At 42.9% G+C, this 22,397-nt stretch overlaps 1 protein-coding gene across 2 annotated transcripts in view; it reads left to right on the forward strand.

The window, feature by feature from the left end:
- Nucleotides 1-2,911: 2,911 nt before the first annotated feature.
- DHTKD1 (dehydrogenase E1 and transketolase domain containing 1) overlaps nucleotides 2,912-22,397 on the forward strand; it is a 55,020-nt gene continuing 35,534 nt past the window's right edge. Inside the window, exons 1-2 of one of the 2 annotated variants that reach the window (XM_080810484.1) lie at nucleotides 2,912-3,153; nucleotides 17,695-17,850. In XM_080810484.1, the coding sequence (XP_080666610.1) occupies nucleotides 2,997-3,153; nucleotides 17,695-17,850 (313 nt within the window). In that variant the 5' untranslated portion in view covers nucleotides 2,912-2,996. Of the gene's footprint in view, nucleotides 3,154-6,838; nucleotides 6,943-17,694; nucleotides 17,851-22,397 lie in introns of those variants that run through there. The other variant, XM_080810485.1, reaches the window with a different exon arrangement.

Below are 22,397 nucleotides of genomic sequence, written 5' to 3' on the forward strand. Positions count from 1 at the left end.
CATTTAAGTTTTCCAGGAATAAGAAAATGATTAAACTATATAAACTGTAGTTTTAAAACAGCGTTAATAATATTGTAATGATTATAATAGTTCTTTTCCCACAGTCTGCTATGTATTTTTTTGATTGAATGCTCTTATTCTAATTCAGACAACAGCCCTGTGAATCAGATATTAATTTTAGGAAATAAGTCTGACTCAATGTGGAAGAAGTATGGCAAAGCAAGGAATGACCCAAGACTAGAAAGACCATTTACGAAGCTACTGTTGTCCTCCTGGGAAGAGGTGCTGATGGCCCGGACCAGGTGGTAATGATGGAGAGTGGACAGATTTGAGAGCTATTTTGGATAGGCTGTACCTGGTCCAGGGATGGGACCTGTATCATCTTTATTCCCAGTTGCTGACTACATTTTTTCCCATTTCCCTGCCGATGTGAATCCATGCATTAAGGATATGTCACACCTTTTCCCCTTCCACAGCATCATCTGCCAACTTCCTAGCTGTTCCTCTTCCTTCACCAGAGGGTTCAACATGTAGCTAAGAGTCTTCCTCTACTTTAATTCCTGGCACTTCCAAGGTGATATGAGTGTTTCTGTGGCACATCATCTAAAAATCTGACCTCTCAGTTCTTACCTGATAATATTCTTCATCCCTTCACTTTAGCCAACCAACTTTCCTTATCATTATCAAAATTTGCATCACTTCTGCAACCATCACATCAAACACCCCATTTTCTTTCTTTCTTTCTTTCTTTCTTTCTTTCTTTCTTTCTTTCTTTCTTTCTTTCTTTCTTCTTTTCCAGCATGAAAAGGTGTTTTTATTAAAGCACAGGGACAGGATCAATGGCAGAAAGAGCTGCTTCAAATACCCAATTGTCTTTCTACGATCTTCTGTTCTAGCTCAGCTTCTCAGGCACCCCGAGTTTACCTATTCTTCAGCCTCATTCGAACTGACAACCCACTGGCACTTCCCTTCTTTTATGAGCCCATTCTTATATCTTTAGCCTTTTTTTCCCCAGCATAGAGTCCATGTTTTTGTTTGTTTGTTTGTTTTTAATTTCAATTGTTTGCCAACTAGTATCTCGAACGTCTTTGTGTCTTGGCCATTATATCACATCTGCCTGGAAAAATGGATGAATGGATCCAGTCATTATCCTTCCCACCTTCTCTGTGCCAAGCCAGCTGAGCACTAATGAAGAAAATCACAAAAGAGCAGAAATTGGTATCTCTTTCTATTCATGGTCACCAACCTCAACTGGGTGGCACGCAAAGCTTTAGGACAATCTTTTACATTTTACTATTTTCCTCAGTGACAGTTTCCTACTGTCCCCACCTTTTGAACTCTGACTCACCTCCCCATTCCCCAGCACCTTCTCAGATAATTCTTTTGGGGGAAAATTATAGCCTCATACTTCACACAGAAGAAATTCCCTCAAAATTTTACCATTGAATCTACAACTCTGATTGCTTTTGCACCAATCTTCTCTTATTTCCACCTAAAACAATGGAAGACACATCTCTTCTTTCTAGCATCATCTGTGCTTGGAGCCCATCGCTTCCCATCTCTGCAGGGACTTCATACTCTTGGCTTATTCCTCTCTTCCGTATTCTTGATTTAGTACTTTGGAACATCTTTCACACGTGTTCTGGACTCTTTCGTGTTAAAATTACAAAGAAAAAAATCGTAATTACCATAACCTGCTTCATCCCTGAAGATTCTGTTCTAGTGTACTTTCCACTTGGAGGTTCCCCTGACACACCTCTTTGTACTCTACCCCCATTGCCTATGTTTGCGGGGCATACGCTTCTGTCCAAGCATCTCTCCTCCTGTGTGTTGAGTTCAGTCTGCAACTGGACTGGGAACTGATTAAGGGCAGACACTATCTTACTAATCCTTGGAACCTAGCAAAGTGCTCTGTGGGCGCGGGGCTTGAGGGAGTGAGGTGGAGAGCTATCTCTTGGGCCCATACGTGTAACGTTCTTAGGAATATGGGGTACAGCTGCACGGCAGACTGGAATGATGGGATGACTGACGAGGGAGGGATTCAGACCCCTTCCATCTCCCACCCCATTGGCAAAGTTAAGGGTGAGTCGTGGAATAAAATAGTTTAGGAAATTCTGTCAGAGATAAACCAACGGAGAATCTCAGTATCTCCACGATGCCTGAAATCTTCCATGCCCAATTTCTTTTCACTTTTATTTTATGCCCTTCTTACAGGCTTCCCCTCTCCTATTTTCTACTTTCTTCCAAAATGTTTCTTTTTTAAAAAATATTTTATTTATTTATTTGACAGACAGAGATCACAAGTAGGCAGAAAGGCAGGCAGAGAGAGGAGGAGGCAGGCTCCCCGCTGAGCAGAGAGCCCGATGTGGGGCTCGATCCCAGGACCCTGGGATCATGACCTGAGCCGAAGGCAGAGGCTTTAACCCACTGAGCCACCCAGGCGCCCCTCTTCCAAAATGTTTCTTAAGAAAAAAAGGAACAATATTGATTTTCTGGCTCCTTCAAATGACCTTTCCTTTTTGCGTCCCTTGGTCCCCGTCCCACTACTTTTTTTTTTTTTCACCCTGTAGCTGATTTTCCCCTTCGGTACGAAAACCTATTTCGTGTTTGTGCGGTTGTGGTCTGGGGCTTCCAGCAGAGGGGCGGCGGGTGAATACTGCCGGCGGGAGTCCTTAGAACATACAGAGAGAGAACGAGTTTTGTACGGGAAAGCAGATGACGCTCGGCTCCGCACAGACAGCTTTGCTCAGCCTCCAGGACCTCACGAGTCCCGCAGGATCCCGGGGCGAGGCTCCGCCCTGCCGACCGCTGTCCTGCATTGGCTGCCAGGGGGCGGCCCCTGGCCAATCAGGCGCGGGGGCGTTGTCCCGGGGTGGGGCTCCCGTCTCCCGCTTCCCGCTGGGCCACTGCACGGGTTCCAGGCAGCGGAGGAGCGAGTCTTCTTTCTCCCCGCGGCTGCTGCCCGTCGTCTTGAGACTCAGGGGTCCGGGCGGGACATGGCCACGGCCACTGTGGCAGCAGCAAGACGAGGCTTCTGCCGAGCCCCCCCGCTCCTCCTCCGGCGCGGTTACCAGACGGAGAAGGGCGTCTATGGCTACCGGCCGAGAAAGCCCGAGAGCCGGGAGCCCCGGGGCGGCCTGGCGCGCCCTCCAGGTCTGGGATAGGGCCGGGATCGTAGATGCAGGGGGAAAAGGGGGCCTCCCCGACAGGCCTGAAGTGGGGTGCTGTTGTGGGGGAGGTCGGGCTTCTGGGGTCTGCAAAGTGTGCTCGGGCGGGTGGGGAGTAAGGGGAGGTGAGGAGGCCAAGGGAGGCAGGCGTGGGTGTTGTTGTCAGGGTCATTGTCCAGCCTTGTAGCTGGGGAATCTTGAGGTCGAGGTCTCGTAATTGGATCCACACTTGGGTGATCTTACCAGAGTTCGTGTTCTGACTGGTTTTGTGAGTTCTATTCCTTAGATGTAAACTTCTGGAAACTTAGGTCTTTTCGAAGGCGGGGTTGCAGGAATGGAAGAGTTCTGAGATCTCCCAGCTGCTCGAGTTTACTCAAGGATACATTTCCAGAGCCATCTCTAAGGCTCGTGTGAGCAGAATGTGTGGGGATCACAACTGTATAGCGAGGGTTGAAGAGGGCAGTTAGTTGGTGGTCTGGACCCAGCATGGATTAATTATCTGTCTCCCTGACCTAACTAGCCTCTTATTTTAATTGCAGTTTTAAACTCCTTTCTGAATTTAGAAGTATGTTACTGGTGGTTTTAGTGGGTTAGGAGACGTGAATATCAGTTCTTGAGATCTCTCTTTGCATGCTCATGCGCAAGAGACCTATTTTGAGTATTTAGTTTATGCTAAAAAATTGTCTGTTTTATTTTTTAAAATATATTGATTTATTTGAGAGAGAACAGCACTAGCCGTGGTGAGTGATGGGAGAAGCTGAGGGAGAGAATCTTCTAGCAATCTCCTCCTGAGCGTGGGCCCGCCACCCGGGGCTCCATGACCCATGAGATCCTGAGTGAGCCACCCAGGTGTCCCAAAGTTGTCTATATTTAATCCTCACAGAGTAGAAGATGAATACAGACTGATTATTAGAGGAAGATCATTTGGCATCTTCAGTCCACTTATCAGGTTAACAATGAAGATCCTCTTCTTCATATAAGTACCCGAACTTTGGATCTTACGTTTACATTGGAACCTTGATATTTTGCTCTTGACCTCAGAGGACATTTATAGTGAACCTGATTTCTGTCTCTTGGATGCAATGAGATTTTTTTAGGGAAAGCATTTGGCCAACTAGATTGTTAATCCCTTGAGGGTAAGACTATTGTCTTATTTCACTTTGCAAATCAAATGTCAAGAATTTTATTTTTAAAAAATTTTAAAAAAGATTTTATTTATTTATTTGACAGAGAGAAAGCACAAGCAGGTAGAGTAGCAGGCAGGGGGAGAGGGAGAAGCAGGCTCTCCATGGAGGAGAGAGCCTGATGTGGGACTCGATCCCGGGAACCTGGGATCATGACCTGAGCCGAAGGCAGACACCCAACCGACTGAGCCACCCAGGCGCCCAAATGTCAAGAAGTTTGTATGTCAGTTATTCTCAAACGTGTATGTGTATTCAAATCACTTTGAATTGATTTTTAAAAGGACAGTTCCTGCGGAGCCTGGGTGGGTCAGTCAGTTGAGCATCTGACTCTTGATTTTGGCTTAGGTCAGGAGCTCAGGGTCAGGAAATGGAGTCCTGCATTTAACTTCAAGTTCAGCAAGGAGTCTGCTTCTGTCCCAGTTCCTCTACCCTTACCCTGGCATGCTTGCTCGCGCGCTCTCTCTCTCTCTCTCTCAAATAAATTAAAAAATCCTATTAAAAAAAAAAAAAAAGCCAGTTCCCAAGTATCCTCCCAGGGTTCTAACTCAGTGGTCTGAGATCTGGTTCAAAAATATAGATTTTTTAATCAGGCATCCCAGGTGATTCTCTAGCAGAAAGTCCACAACCAACTATGGCCAAATACTGTTAACAGTCTCAAAGGATGTATGTGTAGGACATGTTTAACAATCTCTTCTTCATTTAAAATCATATTAGTGTGTGCTCCATGCACAATTATTGTAATCTTGTTTAAGATTTTCTCTCACAATTGGGTCTCTATTTGATTTTTTTTTTTTTAGCATTTTACTTTTAAGTAATCTCCACATGCAACGTGGGGCTTGAACCTACCACCCCATGATCAAGAGTTGCATGCCTCATGGACTGAGCCAGCCAGGCACCCCTCTGTTCGATTCTTAATAACAGCCTGACAGCTGAAAACTTGCCTTGGAAAAACCTGGGCCAGTGTTTTTTTTGTTTTGTTGTGTTTTAAGATTTTATTTTTATTTATTTGAGAGAGACAGGCAGATAGTGACAGAGATAGCAAGAGAGAGCACAAGCAGGAGTGGAGAGGGAGAAGCAGGCTCCTGCTGAGCAGGGAGCCCAATGTGGGGCTCAATCCCAGGACCTGGGATCATGACCTGAGTCAAAGGCAAACGCTTAACCGACTGAGCCACCCAGGTGCCCCATGGGCCAGTGGTTTTTAACTAGAAGACTACCGAAATTATCTTGGGAGCTTTGGGCTGGTGTTTGAAAACTATCTCTGGGGTTGATTTTTATCTACAATCACCCCCCCCCCCCCCCCCCCGCCGTGAATTTGCTGTGCTTTGAGGTGCTTGGTGACCTTTGAAAGGTCGGTATTGAGTTAGAACTACAAGCCAAGGGTGGCCTCTTGTGGTATTGGGAGGCAAGAGTGAAATCAGTGCCTGGAAACAATTGTTGCACAGTAACAAGATCTAGCTTAAGGCTTATGTTTTAACTACTCTGAATAAAACTGAAAGGCAAGTAGGCCACCCTGTAACTTTCTTCAAACTTACCATTGCACGCAGATCTTTGACAGGCTTTTCTTCTCTGTGTTTCAGAACTTACTCTGTTATTTTGCAGTGACTCGGTTTGTAGATCACTGTCTCCTACTAGGCTGGGTAGGAGAAAGGCGGGGGAGATTTGGGTCTGTCACTTGGAGTAGCATCTCTCTGGCCAGAACTTGGTCAGCATATATCTGCAAAGGAGACTGGAAAGCACAATTTTTTTTGGAAAGCATAATTTAAAAAAAAATTATTTGTCAGAGAGAGAGAACAAGAGTGAGCACAACCAGGGGGAGCAGCAGGCAGAACAGGCAGAGGGAGAAATAGGCTCTCCATTGAGCAAGGAGTCTGAAGTGGGACTTGATCCCAGGACCCTGGGATCATGACCTGAGCCGAAGTCAGATGCTTAACCGACTGAGCCTCTGAGGCATCCTTTTTTTTTCCCCCCCGATTTTGTTGTTGTTTTTAGATTTCATTTATTTATTTGTCAGAGAGAGAGAGAGAAAACACAAGCAGGCAAGTAGGGGAGCAGCAGGTAGAGGGAAAAGCAGGCTCCCTGCTGAGCAGAATTACCCATGCAGGACTCAGTCCCAGAACCATGGGATCATGACCTGAGGGAACACAGGCACCTAACCAACTGAGCCACCCAGGCATTCCTGGAAAGCATAATTTTTATTCAGGGTGGCCAAGTATCAGCTAAAAATTCTGTGGGGAAAATACTGAAAAATACTTAGTAATCACTGCACTCCACCCCTCTAGCCACTCAAATAACCTAAGCTTTTCTTCCCATACAAAGAATGTATCCACCTCCTTTCTCCTCCGTTCTGTCCTTGAATCCATCTCAAAGTCCCTTATCTCTGGAGAATGTATAGCCCTCCCTGTCCAGGCTGACGATGTCTTCTGCTCTGGAGTTTTATGAACTGCCACACACCCCATACCGACACATCCAGTATACAAAGAAAACTCTCATCTGGAAAAGGAAAGAATGAGGAACAACAGAGGGCCCTATTCGAACCAGTTATCAAATCCTGTTGGAGATGAATGATAAAAGCTCCCGGATGTGGCTGTGTAGTAAGTTCACTACATTCCCCTGGTTTCGCCTCCTCTGTCTTTTTTCACCCGTTGTCTTCTGTGCACGTCTCTGACATGGGCGTGGGGAGTGTGCCCTCCTTGGGGGCTGCATACCTTCCACAGCCTACTTTATTTTGGTAAGGTTAGGAGCCTGAGAATTACTTTGGCAGGTCATCAGTTACAGGTGTTTTTTTATGACCAGACCTGGGATTTGTTTGGCAGTACAGTTTTCTTTTTCTTTTTTTCAAGTTCATTTTTTTTTTGTTTTTTGTTTTAAAGATTTTATTTATTTATTTGACAGACAGAGATCACAAGTAGGCAGAAAGGCAGGCAGAGAGAGGAGGAGGCAGGCTCCCCGCTGAGCAGAGAGCCGGATGAGGGACTCGATCCCAGGACCCTGAGATCATGACCTGAGCTGAAGGCAGAGGCTTAACCCACTGAGCCACCCAGGCGCCCCTCAAGTTCATTTGTTTATGTGAGGGGGGAGGGGCAGGGGGAGAGGGGAGCCTATGCGGGATTCCCTCCCAGGACCCTGAGATCATGACCTGCGCTGAGATCAAGAGCCAGTTGCTCATGAGCCACCCAGGCACCCAGCAGTACAGTTTTCTTAGAACAGTCATAGGTCCGCAGTCTTTTTGCCTGTGGTCATTCCATGAGCAAATTGCCTTCAGTCAAAGATCTTATCTAGACCTATTTTTTAAGCCTGAAAACTCTGGTTTTTTATTTACTGCTTCTGTGTCCTACCCACTTAGCTCTCTAAACTTAATGGTGCTTACCTTGAGACCATGTAAAAATAATAGCTGAAGGCAACACCCGTTATTGGACCTTGTAGGCTTAGCTGACTCCCATTGTCTAACAGTGAATGCTTTCTAGAAGGTACTTGATGGAGGGTTTGTCTGTTTTCTTACCTCCTGCTAAGGCAGCCTCTTCTGAACCACCTTTTCTTCCCTTTCCTTTCTTCCTTTCTTTTTTCTTTTTTTAAGATTTTTATTTGTTTATTTGAGAGAGAGAGAGAGAGAGAGAGAGAACAAGGGGGGGGCAGGAGGAGGAGCAGAGGGAGAGGCAGACTTCCCGCTTAGCAGGGAGCCCCACATGGGGCTCCATCCAAAGACTCCAGGATTGACCTGAACCAATGGCAGACCCTCGGTTAACTGACTGAGCCACTCAGGTGCCCCCACTTCTCCCGCCCCACCCTGAACCACCTTTTCTAAGTGCTTCACATTCTCCAAACTTGCCAGGATCTGCCTTCCAGGTATAGAGTCCTCCCGTGAGCTGAGCTGAATTTCCCTCCATCTCTTCTTGTTTGATCTCGCTCGAGCTCATCTCTCTCCCAGGGCTTTCCTGAAAGTGAAAAGAAACAGTGATCACACACTACTAAGCTACAGCCCCGTGGACATAAAGTCTGCCTGCAGGATGTCACAGGTGACAGTTTTACCACGTGTTTTTTCAGACAGCATAACACAGTGCCCATTATCTTTCTAGTCTGAAAGATCTAGTCCTTGGCACCCACTGCCAGACTGCTAAGCCAATGTCATATGTATTTTAGGCTCTGTTATGATAGCAACCCACCTTGGGTACCAGATTGTGTATTAGATAGGGTAAGTTCAGGGACTATGTCAGAGACCCGGAATAACAGTGACTTAAGTAAGATGAGTAGAGGACCGAGCTGGTATGACAGTTTTGCTCTGCAAAGCCCTAGGGAGTTTAGGCTCCTTCTGTGTTGTTCCTTCATCATCCTGTGGGTACTGCTCTCCACTCTGGTCCAGGATGGGTCACCATTGCATCCACAGTCTGGCCAGCAGGGTGGAGGAATGGGGGAAGGGGAAGAGAACACCTCTCCCTTTAAGGACAAGACCCAGAAGGTGCAGACATCGCTGCTCCTACCTTCTCACTCATCAGAACTTAGTTACGTGGCCAGCTCTAAGGCCCTGCCTTAGAGGCCGGGACATATATCTTTGCTCTGGGAAGCCATATGTTCGATTATGTATTACTATGAAAGAGAAGGGAAAATGGATATCAGGAGTCGTGGGAGTCTCTGCTACAGACGAATTGTAAAAATCCAGGGCAAGCAACCCACCTTCAACTTTTTCAGCTCATACTTAATATCAGATTTTGAGTACTGTGTTTCTTAAAGCCTTGCCTTCTTTCTGTTTTCACTATTGGGATCCTAGTCCAGGCCTTTAATTCTCATCGGCTGCACAAAAATAGTTATTTCAGGTCATCTTATCCAAGGTCCATGGATCTCTACGAAAAAGTTTCAGAGGGTCTGTAGACTTTGCACGACTCTGTGTGTGTCTCTTTTTAGGTAAAGAGCCTGTAGCTTTCATTGAATTCTCAAAGAGATGCATGACTTCAAAAAGATAAAACTGGTAAGCCTCACTGGGATTAAAATGTATAGCCTAGTTCCTGTCTGGCTTAGTCCAATCTTTCTGAAATGTTGGTTTCATTGAGTCATTTTCTTTTCTTTTTTTTAAAAAGGTTTTTATTTATTTATTTATTTGTTAGAGAGACACAGTGAGAGAGGGAACACAAGCAGGGGGAGTGGGAGAGGGAGAAGCAGGCTTCCCACTGAGCAGGGAGCCCCATGCAGGGCTTGATCCCAGGACCCTGGGATCATGATCCAAGCCAAAGGTAGACACCCAATGACTGAGCCATGCAGGCACCCAAGTCATTTTCTTAACTCAGATGTCCAAAGGCTCTACTTTGCCTCTCAGAGTAAAATACAGATTCTTTAGCTAAATATTCAGTGCCCTTCATATTTTGTGACCCATTCTCCCTTCTTTCTTACTTTTCTCCAACATGAATTGCCCCGTGTTCTAGCCCTTATCCTGTATACCTTTCCACTTCTTACCCATCTCCATTCCCATCTCCTCTGTGACATCTGTCCAGACAACTCCAGCCTGTCCTAATCTGAACTCCTTCAACTCTCAGTATGGGACCTCTTGAACTCTAGGGAACGTTTTATGACCATGTGTATTTGTGTAGGGACCGTCCTCTCACATTGTAAGATCCTGTCTGGTGAAGACCTTATCTTACCTTGTCTCAGCTCCACAGTTCACTGAATACTTATTAAATGATATAATCCTATGGAGAAATGGAAATATGATTCTGTATGTGCAATTTATTTGTAACATTTAGTGCATCTGAATTTTGCATGTACCCCCAACACACCAAGTATCAAGAAAGGAAGCCCTGTATACATTGGGTAATAGACTGTATTACTATGTTTTAGAAAAAGTAATAATTTCTTTTTTACTGATGAACACAATGAAGACTTGCTGTGTTTTTTCTTAAGTTCCATTTAAGTGTGGGCTCATGGTCAGTTCTATGAATTAGAACAGGAGTGCATAGTTTAATTAATGCCTGCCAGTTGTCTTAAAAGGTACCATCTTGGTTGAGAGGAAGGATTGAGTTGGTGTTGTGGATCATGTACACAACTTTTTGGTGTTGACAGACTTAGTCAAAGGGACAGGCCCTCCTGAAGTCAAAGGTGACGTAGTGAAATGGGAGGAGGTATGATCAAAGTTAGGGCGCCTCCTTTTTCCTCTTTGCCCTTCCGTCATCAGCCTTCTTTCTTCAAATATTTATCCTGGCTGAAAATCCGTGCCTGCGTAGGATGACTGCGTCATTTGCTAAGACTTCTATTACATGGAGGCTTTAAGGAAGTATTGAATTTGCTTCTAGTAACCTCTTAGATGGCAGTGGTTTCACCAGTTAAAATTTGACCTGTGGTGAGTGTTCTTTGTAGCTGGCTATTAGTAACTGCTTGTACTTTAACCTCTGTAAACCTCAGTTTGGGTAAGCTTGAATTTTTCATCAACAATCCCAGTTGAAAATGGAAGAGTGCTGATTCATGAGTACAAATTTAATGATAGAGGGTTTGGATTACAAAAAATGGAGGAGGGGCGCCTGGGTGGCTCAGTGGTTAAAGCCTCTGCCTTCGGCTCAGGTCTTGGTCTCAGGATCCTGGGATCGAGCCCCGCATCGGGATCTCTGCTCAGTGGGGAGCCTGCTTCCCGCTCCACCCCCCCACCCCCCGCCTGCCTCTCTGCCTACTTGTGACCTCTCTCTCTGTCAAATAAATAAATAAACTCCTAAAAAAAAAAAAGAAAGAAAGAAAGAAATAATGGGAGCCTTTACTGGAGTTATGGGAAAAGCAGTTGAAGAAAATCTTATTGCATTAGAGAGTTTTAAAATTCTCCATAATTCTGGAGTACAAATGCAGACCAAAAAAGGCTAATGACATTAGCTCTTGTACTTTTTTTTTTTTTTTTAATGTCTCAGTGATGTCCAGTTCTCTCATCCCTCTTGCTGTAGGATCTGGACTTCCCTTTTCACTTTTTGTTGTAGTATAATGAATAAAAAGACTGGGTGGAAGTCAAATATGCATGAGTTCGAATTCCACTTTTTGTGTGACATTTTGCAAGTCACTTAACCTCTTTGAGCCTCAGTTTACTCTTTGCAGCTAAGGATACCTATTTCAGGGTTGTAAGAGTTAGGTAAGATGCTGTGTGTGAAACACTGAGCACAATGTGTAGCAAAAGTTAGTTCTCGGGGTGCCCGTGTGGCTCAGTCGGTTAAGCATCTGCCTTCAGCTCAGGTCATGAACCCAGGGTCCTGGGATTAAGCCCCACATCAGACTTCCCTGGTAGGCAAGGAATCTCCTTCTCTTCCTCCTCTGCCCCTCCCCCCACCCATGTGCACATGTGCACACCCCTGTATGTACATGTGCGTGCGCTCTCTATCAAATAAATAAATAAAATCTTTTTTTTTAAGTTAGTTTTTACTACCATTTACTATCAATCAGTGACCCTTATTTTAGGAAAGGATTGGGAGAAAAACAGAAAGGACCAGAACAAGGGTTTTTTGTTTAATCTGTCTTGTCTTTTTTTTTTTTAAGAAAGAAATATATGGCAAAATAAATTTATCTAATAAACGTATTGTGTTTGAGATGGAATGAGAGAGTATGGTATAAAATGAACTCAGTTGCACAGCCTAGGTCTGAGTTTGCTGTACAGAATACAGTATTCTGGTACTTATGGTTTTAATGTGGTTATCTACAGCGTTCCTGAGCTGAAGCTGGGAGGCAGCCGTCACATTTTCCTGGGGTTCAGAGGGACTCCAATTATGAAATTCTCTTTCTTGGAGTCTTCAGTCATTTTATCCAACATTCCCACTTGCTATAAGCATATGTTGCCTTGAGTGGAAGAAGATTATTGGATCTGATCTAGATATTTTGGGGGAGGCTATTTATGACCAGATGATGAGAAAGAACTCTACTGAGTTCTAAACCTCTACTTAAGGTTAAGGACTAAGTTTAGTTTATCTGCCTGTGTACTTCATGATGGTTAATATGAACCTTTCTTCCTGAAAATCAAACTCTTTAGCGCCCCTGCTGTGCTTGCTTATGGAGAGAATAAAGTCATTGATGTAGATATCCCTGTCATTATTCTTTTTTTCACTCCCCTGTTAGCTAAGGTTCTTTCTTTCAACAGAAACCAGTTGTGGCTATCTAACTCAAAGAGGGGACTTTATTTGAAAGATACAAGGGTATCTCCCAGAACTAAAGGGTATGTGTAGCAACCAAGACTCTGGTGGGGGACGGGGGGAAGAAGACCAGAACTAACTCTGGGAATATTGGCCAAGGCTGTGGATGGGCCTACAGGGCACACCTGTTAATGTACTCAGCTCCCGTGCCATCCATATTGCGTGTCAGGGGTCCTTGAGACCACCCCCACATTTAGAGCTCACCAGAAAGACATGGCATTCAGCCTAATAGTTCTACTCTCGGCTCAGATTTATCACAGTGATGTAATAAGAATACACAGCGGGATCATAATGGGAAAAAGCACAGGAAAAGGCATTTCTGGAGGCACCTTTGTGTAGGCTTTCTGATGTTCTCTCCCCCATGAGGGGTGATGCAGAATGTGCTCCTCTTTGAGCAGCACCACACAGTAATAGACGTGTGACGTAGCTAACCTGGAAGTCCATCAGAAACTCGGCACCCAGGGTTTTTATCAGCAGATGTTCATGTAAGCATCCTCTGCATGTGCCCAGATTCCAGACTTCCAGAAGGAAAGCAAGTATTCAGCATAAACCATGTTGTTTGCACAAACAGGCATAGTGAACCACCCTTATCTCCCAATCCCAAATCCTAAATCTTGGAAAGATTAAATCGGACCCACCCAACTCTGGTGTCTCGGGAATCTGTTAATTGGGAGGGAGGCAGAAGGGCATGAGGTAGACTTGGCCTCAGGAACCCACTCCCTGGAATGGGGGGATCCAGTTCTCAGAAAAGAGGGGCTCGAAGTAAGGAATGAGGATCCACAGCAGATTTAGCACTGCAAGGTTGAGGGCTCTGGAAAACTTCCATCACGAGGGTTCTGTGACTTTTACGATATGCTGACTCTCAGGACTTCATTCAGTTCATAACAAATGTTTTGTGAGCATCTACTGTGAGCCAGAAACCTGCCTTCAGCATCTTCCCTTTCGTTTTGAGGAGAAGTTGTGTATTTGTGCTCTTGTTTTCCTTCTTCACTCTGGCTTCTTGAGGATTTTTTTTTTTTTTTTAGTTTTTGTTTGTTTGTTTGTTTGTTTGTTTGTTTGACAGAGATCACAAGTAGGCAGAGAGGCAGGCAGAGAGAGAGGAAGGGAAACAGGCTCCCTGCTGAGCAGAGAGCCTGATGCGGGCTCCATCCCAGGACCCTGAGATCATGACCTGAGCCGAAGGCAGAGGCTTAACCCACTGAGCCACCCAGGCGCCCCTGGCTTCTTGAGGATTTAAACATCAAATTACATTCTTCCGAACTAATATAGATATCCTGAGGACTAAGTTGTTTGGGTGGTATTATGCCTAACATAAAGACATTTATTTTTCTTTTACAGTAATCTCTTGTTTTATTTATACAGTGCTAAGAAGTTATTTTTATGAGAAATATATGTATTCAGTTGCCATGCTCTCCTTTGGTATAAAAGTAATACAGGTGAAACACTTTTACCCAATGCATTTGAAGCTAGAACCTGTTAATTTCATGTCAGTTAATTTCAAAAAAGGTTATTAATGCAAGGAGTATGATAAAGAAAGGAGAGGTGTTTTAAGTATTTTAACAAGTATGTTTATTTTTGTTTTTATATTTGCATATCTTTAAAATTAAGAGCACTTATGGAAGTAATCTGAATACAATGTCTGTCTAGATTTTTATGATTTTCCCCCTAATATTTTACTTTTTCCCAAAGCAACAGCCATAGGAACAAATACAACCTATTCTTACAAGCTTATGAAGTCCACTGGTGGGGACAGGTGTGCCAGGTGCACTGGAGAAAACCTGCTAATCAAAAGCTTTCAGGGGCACCTGGCTGGCTCGGTCAGTTAAGTGTCTGCCTTCGGCTCTGGTTATGGTCTCAGGTCCTGGGATGGAGCCCCACAGCCAGCTCCCTGCTCAGCGGAGGGCCTACTTCTCCTTCTCTCTCTGCCTTCTGCTCTCCCCTGCTTGTGCTCTCTCTCCCTGTCAAAATAAATAAATAAAGCCTTAAAAAAAATAGCTTTCAGAGTACAAGAGGCAACAAGTCAATTAAATGGATACAATTTAAAGAGCTCTATAGATGTTCATTGTGGAAAACTCAGTAAATATATTAAGGAAAAACCAAAAATCAGGAATTTTAATATAGGATAATCCCTAAGTTTTTGGTCCATTTCCTTGACATATATGAAATATGTATACACACATACATATATGTGAAGTATATTGATACTAATATTATGCTATATAGACTATAGACTACGTGCTGAGGTATGCATTATGTACTATACACATGCATTTTAATGAAGAGCAGGCTCATGCTATATATACTGTTTATAGTCTTTTTTATCTACATGTACTGACACTTTCCCCTTAACCTTCTCCTGTAACATTGTTTTGTAATGGCTATTAGCAAATGGAGATTATTGACAATACTATGTGTCCCTCAAAGGACTGGGGGTTTGCAGAGTTAGACCCCTAACAATTCGGGAATGTGAATAACATAGGGGATTGTCCTTGAGGTACAAGGAGGCTTTGACTCCCACCTTCAATACCTGAGGGGTGGGTGTGGCGATGAGTAGCTTTTCCTCCCCCTGTCCTCTTGTGGGGGAAAGCAGGTTCCAGTTAGGACAGGGGTATAAGGAATGTTTAAAGAAGAGGGTAAGAATGCAGAGAGGTTTGTTAATCATGGAGCAGAATTCCGGAGGTCACAATGGAAAGATCTGGGAGGCAGAGGGAAGGGATACGGGATTGGGTCCCCAGAAGAAACCAGAACAATGGTAGGAGGGTCTGAGAGAAAACAGATTGCCAGGGTGATGTAAGATATGTGTAGAGGTGCGGAGGGGAGGGGATCTCTTTGGCTCTGCCAGAAACACAGTGGCCGCATGTTCTTGTGCCAACACCATGCCCCAGCTGTAGAGTAGCATGAAAAGCCTGGCAAGCAGTTAGAAATCGGAGCATTGACCTCCGTCAGGTGACATAGGTTCTCTAAGAGAATGTTTTCAACGCGGCTACTAATTTGAGACTGGTGATAATACCCCCACATATTTACTGCTGGACTTGTCCCGATAGAGATGTAATTTTCTGCACATTACTAGAAGCTGCAGAAAGTGTAGATCACCCTGCAGGAGAAAACAGATTGAGAAAAAGGCTCTGAGCAGACTTGCAGAGCACTAATATTTTAGAGATGGGCAAAGAAGGAGCTCCCCCAAAATGAATGAGGTTGAGTAGCCAGTGAGCTGGGAGGAAGGCTGGGATCTTACAATGCCACAGAAGCCCAGGGAAGAATGTGGGCTTTTTTGTTTTGTTGTGTTTTGTTGCAGGGAGGAAGAATTTTCTTTTTAAGATTTTATTTATTTATTTGACAGAGAGATCACAAGTAGGCAGAGAAGCAGACAGAGAGAGAGGGGGAAGCAGGCTCCCTGCTGAGCAGAAAGCCCGAGGTGGGCCTCGATCCCAGGACATTGAGATCATGACCTGAGCTGAAGGCAGAGGCTTAACCCACTGAGCCACCCAGGTGCCCCAAGAATGTGTTTTTAAGGAGTGGCCAATGGGGACAATGCTTTAGACATGGTCTATCTGGATTTTAGCCACAGATCTGAAGGTTTCCTACTTCATAACAGCAATTGAGAACTTCAGTAGGGTTCAGAGTAGAACCCTATAGCAATTCATATGACTACCCTCCAGACTGAAATCAATTCATTTCTGGGATTGTTTGATTCATTTACTAGTTTATTAGACATAGTATGGAACCTCCTAACTGTTGTATTAGTGCAAACATGTCTTTACATGTTCATTTAATCTCTGTTCTTTCCTGTGAGCCCACAGCAAGATGTACATTTTACAGTCTCTGACTACAAACCCAAGCACATGTGTAGCTCACTGCATGGCAATAAAGGTTCATGAAATAGTCATTAGATGTTTCAAAATATGCTAACAATTTTCTCTGGGTTCTAGGAAGAAAAACACAAACTGAAAAAAATGTTCAGAAAATGTGTGCCCTTAAGAGTAGATCTGCTTGTCTTTAGGGATTTGCACTCAGGTTGTAAGGCTGCCTTGATGAACTGAAGGTGAACTGAGTGTGGGCATGTAGGATTTTTTTTTTACTTCAAATTTGAGAAGAACTTTCATGTGGAAAAGGGAAGAAAAGCAGTTTTTGGCTCAATAGAAAATCACCAATTGGATTCATTGAGAGGTAATGCCTCTCCTCCAAGCAGAGACTAAGGAACCACTCATTTAGGGCTTTATAAAGGGGATCTTTTTTTCTTTTTTTCTTTCTTTCTTTCTTTTTTTTTTAAATTATGTGAGTGGCAGGATAATTTTTAAGATCTTTTTCTAGTGCAAGATTTCATGAATCTATGAAATAACTGTACCAGGAACCTTTAAGAAATAGAGAAGGAAATGTAACATTGATTTTGTAGTTCCATTTCTTTTTTTTAAATGTAAAATATATAGTTTTAAAGATTTTGCTTATTTATTTGCCAGAGAGAGAAAAAGAGAGAGAGAGTGAGAGAGCATGAGTACACAGGCGGAGGGAGAGGGGGAAGCAGGCTCCCCGCTGAGCAGAGAGCCTGATGCTGGACTCATCCCAGGACCCTGAGATCACGGTCTGAGCCAAAGGCAGATGCTTAACTGACTGAGCCACCCAGGTGTCCCTTTTTATGTCAAAAATTTTTTTAAAAGATTTTATTTATTTACTTGACAGAGACACAGCAAGAGGGAATACAAGCAGGGGGAGTGGGAGAGGGAGAAGCAGGCTTCCTGCTGAGCAGGGAGCCTGATGTGGGGCTCGATCCCAGGACCCCCCAGAATCATGACCTGAGCCGAAGGCAGACGCTTAATAACTGAGCCACCTGGGCGCTCTATGCCAAATATTTAAAAATCTCAAATAATAAGTAAGAGAATTGTAATTATCCAGAATCTCAGCATTTTAACAATTTTTTTCAATTTGGGGTGTTTCCTTTTATGATCTGTCTACAGGAATAGTTGTTTGTACATATGTGTACTCAGTTCTGTCTCCTTTTTTCCCACTAGTGGCTTTAGCGCTCACAAGATAAATTTAAGGAAATAAGTGTATTTTCCTGGATTCTGTAGTCTTTAATCCTGAGGTGTAGTGGTAGGAGCAATGCGTTTAAAAAGTCTAAGCCAGCAAGGACTTCTTTGAAAAAAACTGATTTTTTTTTGTTTGTGGGCATTTTGTAAATTGTACTGTTTTCTTTCCCCCTTGAATCAGTTGATCATGGTCTCGCCAGATTGGTGACAGTATACTGTGAACATGGTCATAAAGCTGCCAAAATCAACCCCCTCTTCAGTGGACAAGCCTTGCAGGAGAATGTGCCTGAGATCCAAGCTCTTGTACAGACCCTTCAGGGACCCTTTAATACCACAGGTAAAGCCCATTGACACTAGACTGTCCATGTGTCAACTCACTGCCAACAGGTGGGAGGGCTCCTTTCTCAGTTCTTGAAGAATCCACATGCCCCCTGGACCAGCGGCTTCCAAGATGACAGTGAGGGGCATGTTCAAGCACTGTCTACGAGGACCTCTCTTGAGGTTCTAGAATAGTATTTCCATAGGGCCCATTTCCTCTGAGTTTAAAAACATACTCACCAAAGAAGACTATAAATAGCCAACAGGTAGACGGAAAGGTATTCAGCATCAGTCATCATCAAGGAAATGCAAATCAAAACCACAATGAGATAGTATCAGCTCACACCTATTAGAATGGCCATTATTAAAAAGACACAAAATAATAGATGTTCGTAAGGATGTGGAGAAAAGAGAACTCTTGGGTACTGTTGGTGGGAATGCAGGTAGGTACAGCTACTGTGGAAAACAATGTAAAGGTTCCTCGAAAAACTGAAAATAGAGTTACCCTATGATTCGATAATCCCACTTCTGAGTGTTTATCCAGAGGACTTGAAATCAGGATCTTGAAGAGTTACCTGTATTCTCATGTTTATTGTGGCATTATTAGAATAGCCAAAATATGGAAACCACCGAAATGTCCATCAATGGATGAATGGATAAAGAAATGCAGTGGAGGAGCACCTGGCTGGCTGGCTCAGTTGGCAGAGCATACAACTCTTCTCTTGGAGATGTGACTTCAAGCCCTACGTTGGGTGTAGAGCCAACTTAAAAAAAAAAAAAAAGTGCAGTATATGCACAAAATGGAATATTATTCAGCCTTAAAAAGAAGGAAATCCTGCCATTTGTGACAACATGGATGAACCTTGAGGGCATTACACTAAGTGGAATAAAACAAGTCACTGAAGGACAGATACTACACGATCCCACTATATGAGGAATCTAAAGTAGTCAAACTCGTGCTAGCTTCACAGCAGATATTTAAATTGGAATGATACAGAGAGGATTAGCAGGGTCCCTGCACAAGGAGAGCATGCAAATTCACGAAGCCTTCCAATATTTAAGGAAAATAACGAAATAAAATAGTCAGACTCCTAGAACCAGTAGAATGATGGTTCCCAGAGTCTGGGGAGAGGTGGAAAAGGGAAGGTGTGGGTTAAAAGGTACAAAGTTTCAGTTATGAAAAATAAATAAGTTCTGGAGATCTTCTATACAACACAGGGCCTATAGTTAACAATACTGTATTATATACTTAAAACTTTGGTAAGAAAACAGATCTTATGGTCAGTGCTCTTTCCAGAAAAGAAAACAAATTACTTTAAAAATGAATAAAAAATTGCAAGCCCTGGGAAAAAAAAAAAAAGTCAGACTCCCATTATGTGCCAGATACTTTATATCCATATGTCAATTAATTCTCATACTTACTCTCTAAAGAAGTTACTGCCATCTTTACTTTATGGTTAGGAAAAGAGACACTCAGAGAACTTAAGTAGCTGGCGGTGAAAAAATAGTGGAGGTAAGGTGACAACCCACGCACGTCACCTTCCACTTCTGTAGCCTGAACTTTTTCTGCCTTTTTTCTTGCCCAGTTGGGAATGGATAACCCGTCGGGATCCTGGGCTCATCTCGTGTCATATTTTTATTTTATTTTATATTTTATATTTCTATTTTTATTATTATTAGATATATATTTATTAACATATATTGTTTGTTTCAGGGCACAGGTCTGTGATTCATCAGTCTTACCCAATATATAGCACTTACCATAGCACATACCCTCCCCAGTGTCTATCACCCTGCCACCCCATCCCTCCTACCTCCCTCCACTCCAACAACCCTCAGTTTGTTTCCTGAGATTAAAAGTCTCTTAAGGTTTGTCTCCCTTTCTGGTTTTGTCCCATTTCAGTTTTTCCTCTCTTCCCCCATGATCCTCTGCCTTGTTTCTCAAATTCCACATATCGGGGAGATCATATGATAATTGTCTTTCTCTGATTGACTTATTTCACTTAGTATAACACCCTCTAGTTCCATCCATGTTGTTGCTTTATCTATTATTTTTAAAGATTTTATTTTTTATTTATTTTTAATTTTTAATTTTTTAATTTTTTTAAGATTTTATTTATTTATTTGACAGAGAGAGAGAGAGAGAGAGATCACAAGTAGGAAGAGAGGCAGGCAGAGAGAGAGAGGAGGAAGCAGGCTCCTCACTGAGCAGAGAGCCCGATGCGGGGCATGATCCCAGGACCCTGGGACCATGACCTGAGCCGAAGGCAGAGGCTTTAACCCACTGAGCCACCCAGGCACCCCTAAAGATTTTATTTTTAAGTTATCTCTACACCCAACGTGGGGCTCGAACTCCCAACCCTGAGAATGAGAGTCGCACACTCTCATATCATTTTTTAAAGTTAATCTTGGCCAATGTCAAATTCTGGTATATGCTTCAATTAGTAATGTTCTGGTAATAAACCACTCCAAAATGTAGTGACTTTTAGGATACAACAATTTCATTACCATGTAGTTCTAGAATTTGACTAGACTCAGCTAGGTAATTCTTAGTTGGGGGGTCTCTGAGACAAAATCCATGCTCCTATCATAATGTAAATGGCCCTTCAGGAGTGGAAAAGCTAACTGTTTTAATGTCTTATTCTTGCTGAGTCTTCTAACAGGTCCCTGATACTGTGTCCACTCATATGTCCATGACTTTGCATGGAGTTCCCGTAGGTCTCTACCTCATCAACCTAGGACATTCCTGTTCATTTTTAAGCATTCAGCAAGCACTGCCTGCTCTGTGAGGCAGAGCTGCCCAGAACTTGCCAAGGTAGTGTTCAATATTCCCTCACCTGTGTTCTCATAGTACTGTGGGCAACTCTCAACAATAGCACAATTACCGAAACTGGTAAAAAACTTTAGCTGACTTCAGAAAAAAGCCCCCCTAAAAAATATTCTCGAGCCTTCCATTCAGCAGTAACCAGAAATACGAAGTTACTTAACAGAAGGTGCAGTCTTGTTACTAGGAAAAACCACTTGTTGATATGACATAGTATTATCATTACTTGTTTATAAATTTTTCTCTATAGGGCTTAAATTTCATTTAGGAAAAAAACCTTTTCCCCCTCCCTAAGTAAGCTCCAGGCCCATTGTAGGGCTTGAACCCACACCCTTGAGATCAAGAGTTGCATGTTCTCCTGCCTAAGCTAGCCAGGCTCCCTGAAAAAGACCATTTCTCAGCCATGTTTGAACACTCAGTGCCAGTACAGCTTCTGGTATATAGTAGGTTCTCCAAACTCCCTCATCGGATAGATGAATCTGTGTTTATCTATAGCCACATATTTTTATATCTCTTCTTTTAGAGGCATGGGTCTGCATATTTGAAATACATGTAGCTAATAAGACGAGCAGAAAATGTGAGAAACCCAAAGCAATTTTTTAAGCTGCATGCTTTTCTGCATTATCACATTTAATGATTTTTAAAAAAAAAATTTTTTTTTTAATTTTTATTGTGGTAAAAATTTGAGAAAACCAAAGCAATTTTTTAAGCTGCATGCTTTTCTGCATTATCACATTTAATGATTTAAAAAAAAATTTTTTTTAAATTTTTATTGGGGTAAAAATTTGCTACTTTGCCCCTTTAACCATTTTTAAAAATTTTATTTTAAGTAATTTCTACAGTCAACATGGGACTCAAATTCACAACCCCGAGATTAAGAGTCATGCTCTACCCACTGAGCCGGCCGAGTGCCCCACCACTTTAGCCATTTTAAAGTATACGACTCAACAACACTTGGTACATCCACAATGTTGTGCAACCATCAAGATAGTTCCAGAACATTTTTATCACCCCTTGAAGAAATCTTGTGCCTGGTTAGCAGTTACTCCCCATTTTGCCCTCTCCCCAGCCCCTGGCAACCACTACTCTACTTTCTGTTTCTATAGATTTGCCTATTCTTGACATTTTGTATAAATAAAGTCACACTATGTGGCCTTTTGTGTCTGGTTTTTTTCCCCACGTAGCATAGTGTTTCCAAGTTTCATCCAGGTTGTAACATAGTACTTCATTCCTTTATGTGGCTGATAATACTCCATCGAATGGCTACATCACATTTACATTTGGTTTATCCCGTCAGTGGACATTGTGTTATTTCCTATCTCATCAACTCCCCCCTGACGTGCTTTGACTGCTCCCGTTTTATAGGTTAAAATGTGAGGCAGAGAAGCTAAGCAACACAAAGCAATTTCTATAAGTTGAATGATCAGTCAGTATCAAAGTTTTTTGTAAGAAACCATAAGCAATAATAGAGTAAGTGTTGGTTTGTTAAACTCAAGTTGTAGGTTCAGGCAAATGATGGATAATTGATTTGTGCTGAGCTATTGATATATAACAAACCTTCCCTTTTTTTGACTGAGAGTTGGGTAGATTTCCTTTGACCTTAAAATATTTCTTTGCTATCAATATTAATTCACATTAAGACCAGCTGTTCAATGGTAGACACCACTTTATAGGTATTAATAAAACTTGAACATTTGGGAAGATATTTTAGATAAAGGTAGGACATTGATTTGTAGCTATAA

Source organism: Martes martes, assembly GCF_963455335.1.
Source record: "Martes martes genome assembly, chromosome: 8".
NCBI classification, from domain to species: domain Eukaryota; kingdom Metazoa; phylum Chordata; class Mammalia; order Carnivora; family Mustelidae; genus Martes; species Martes martes.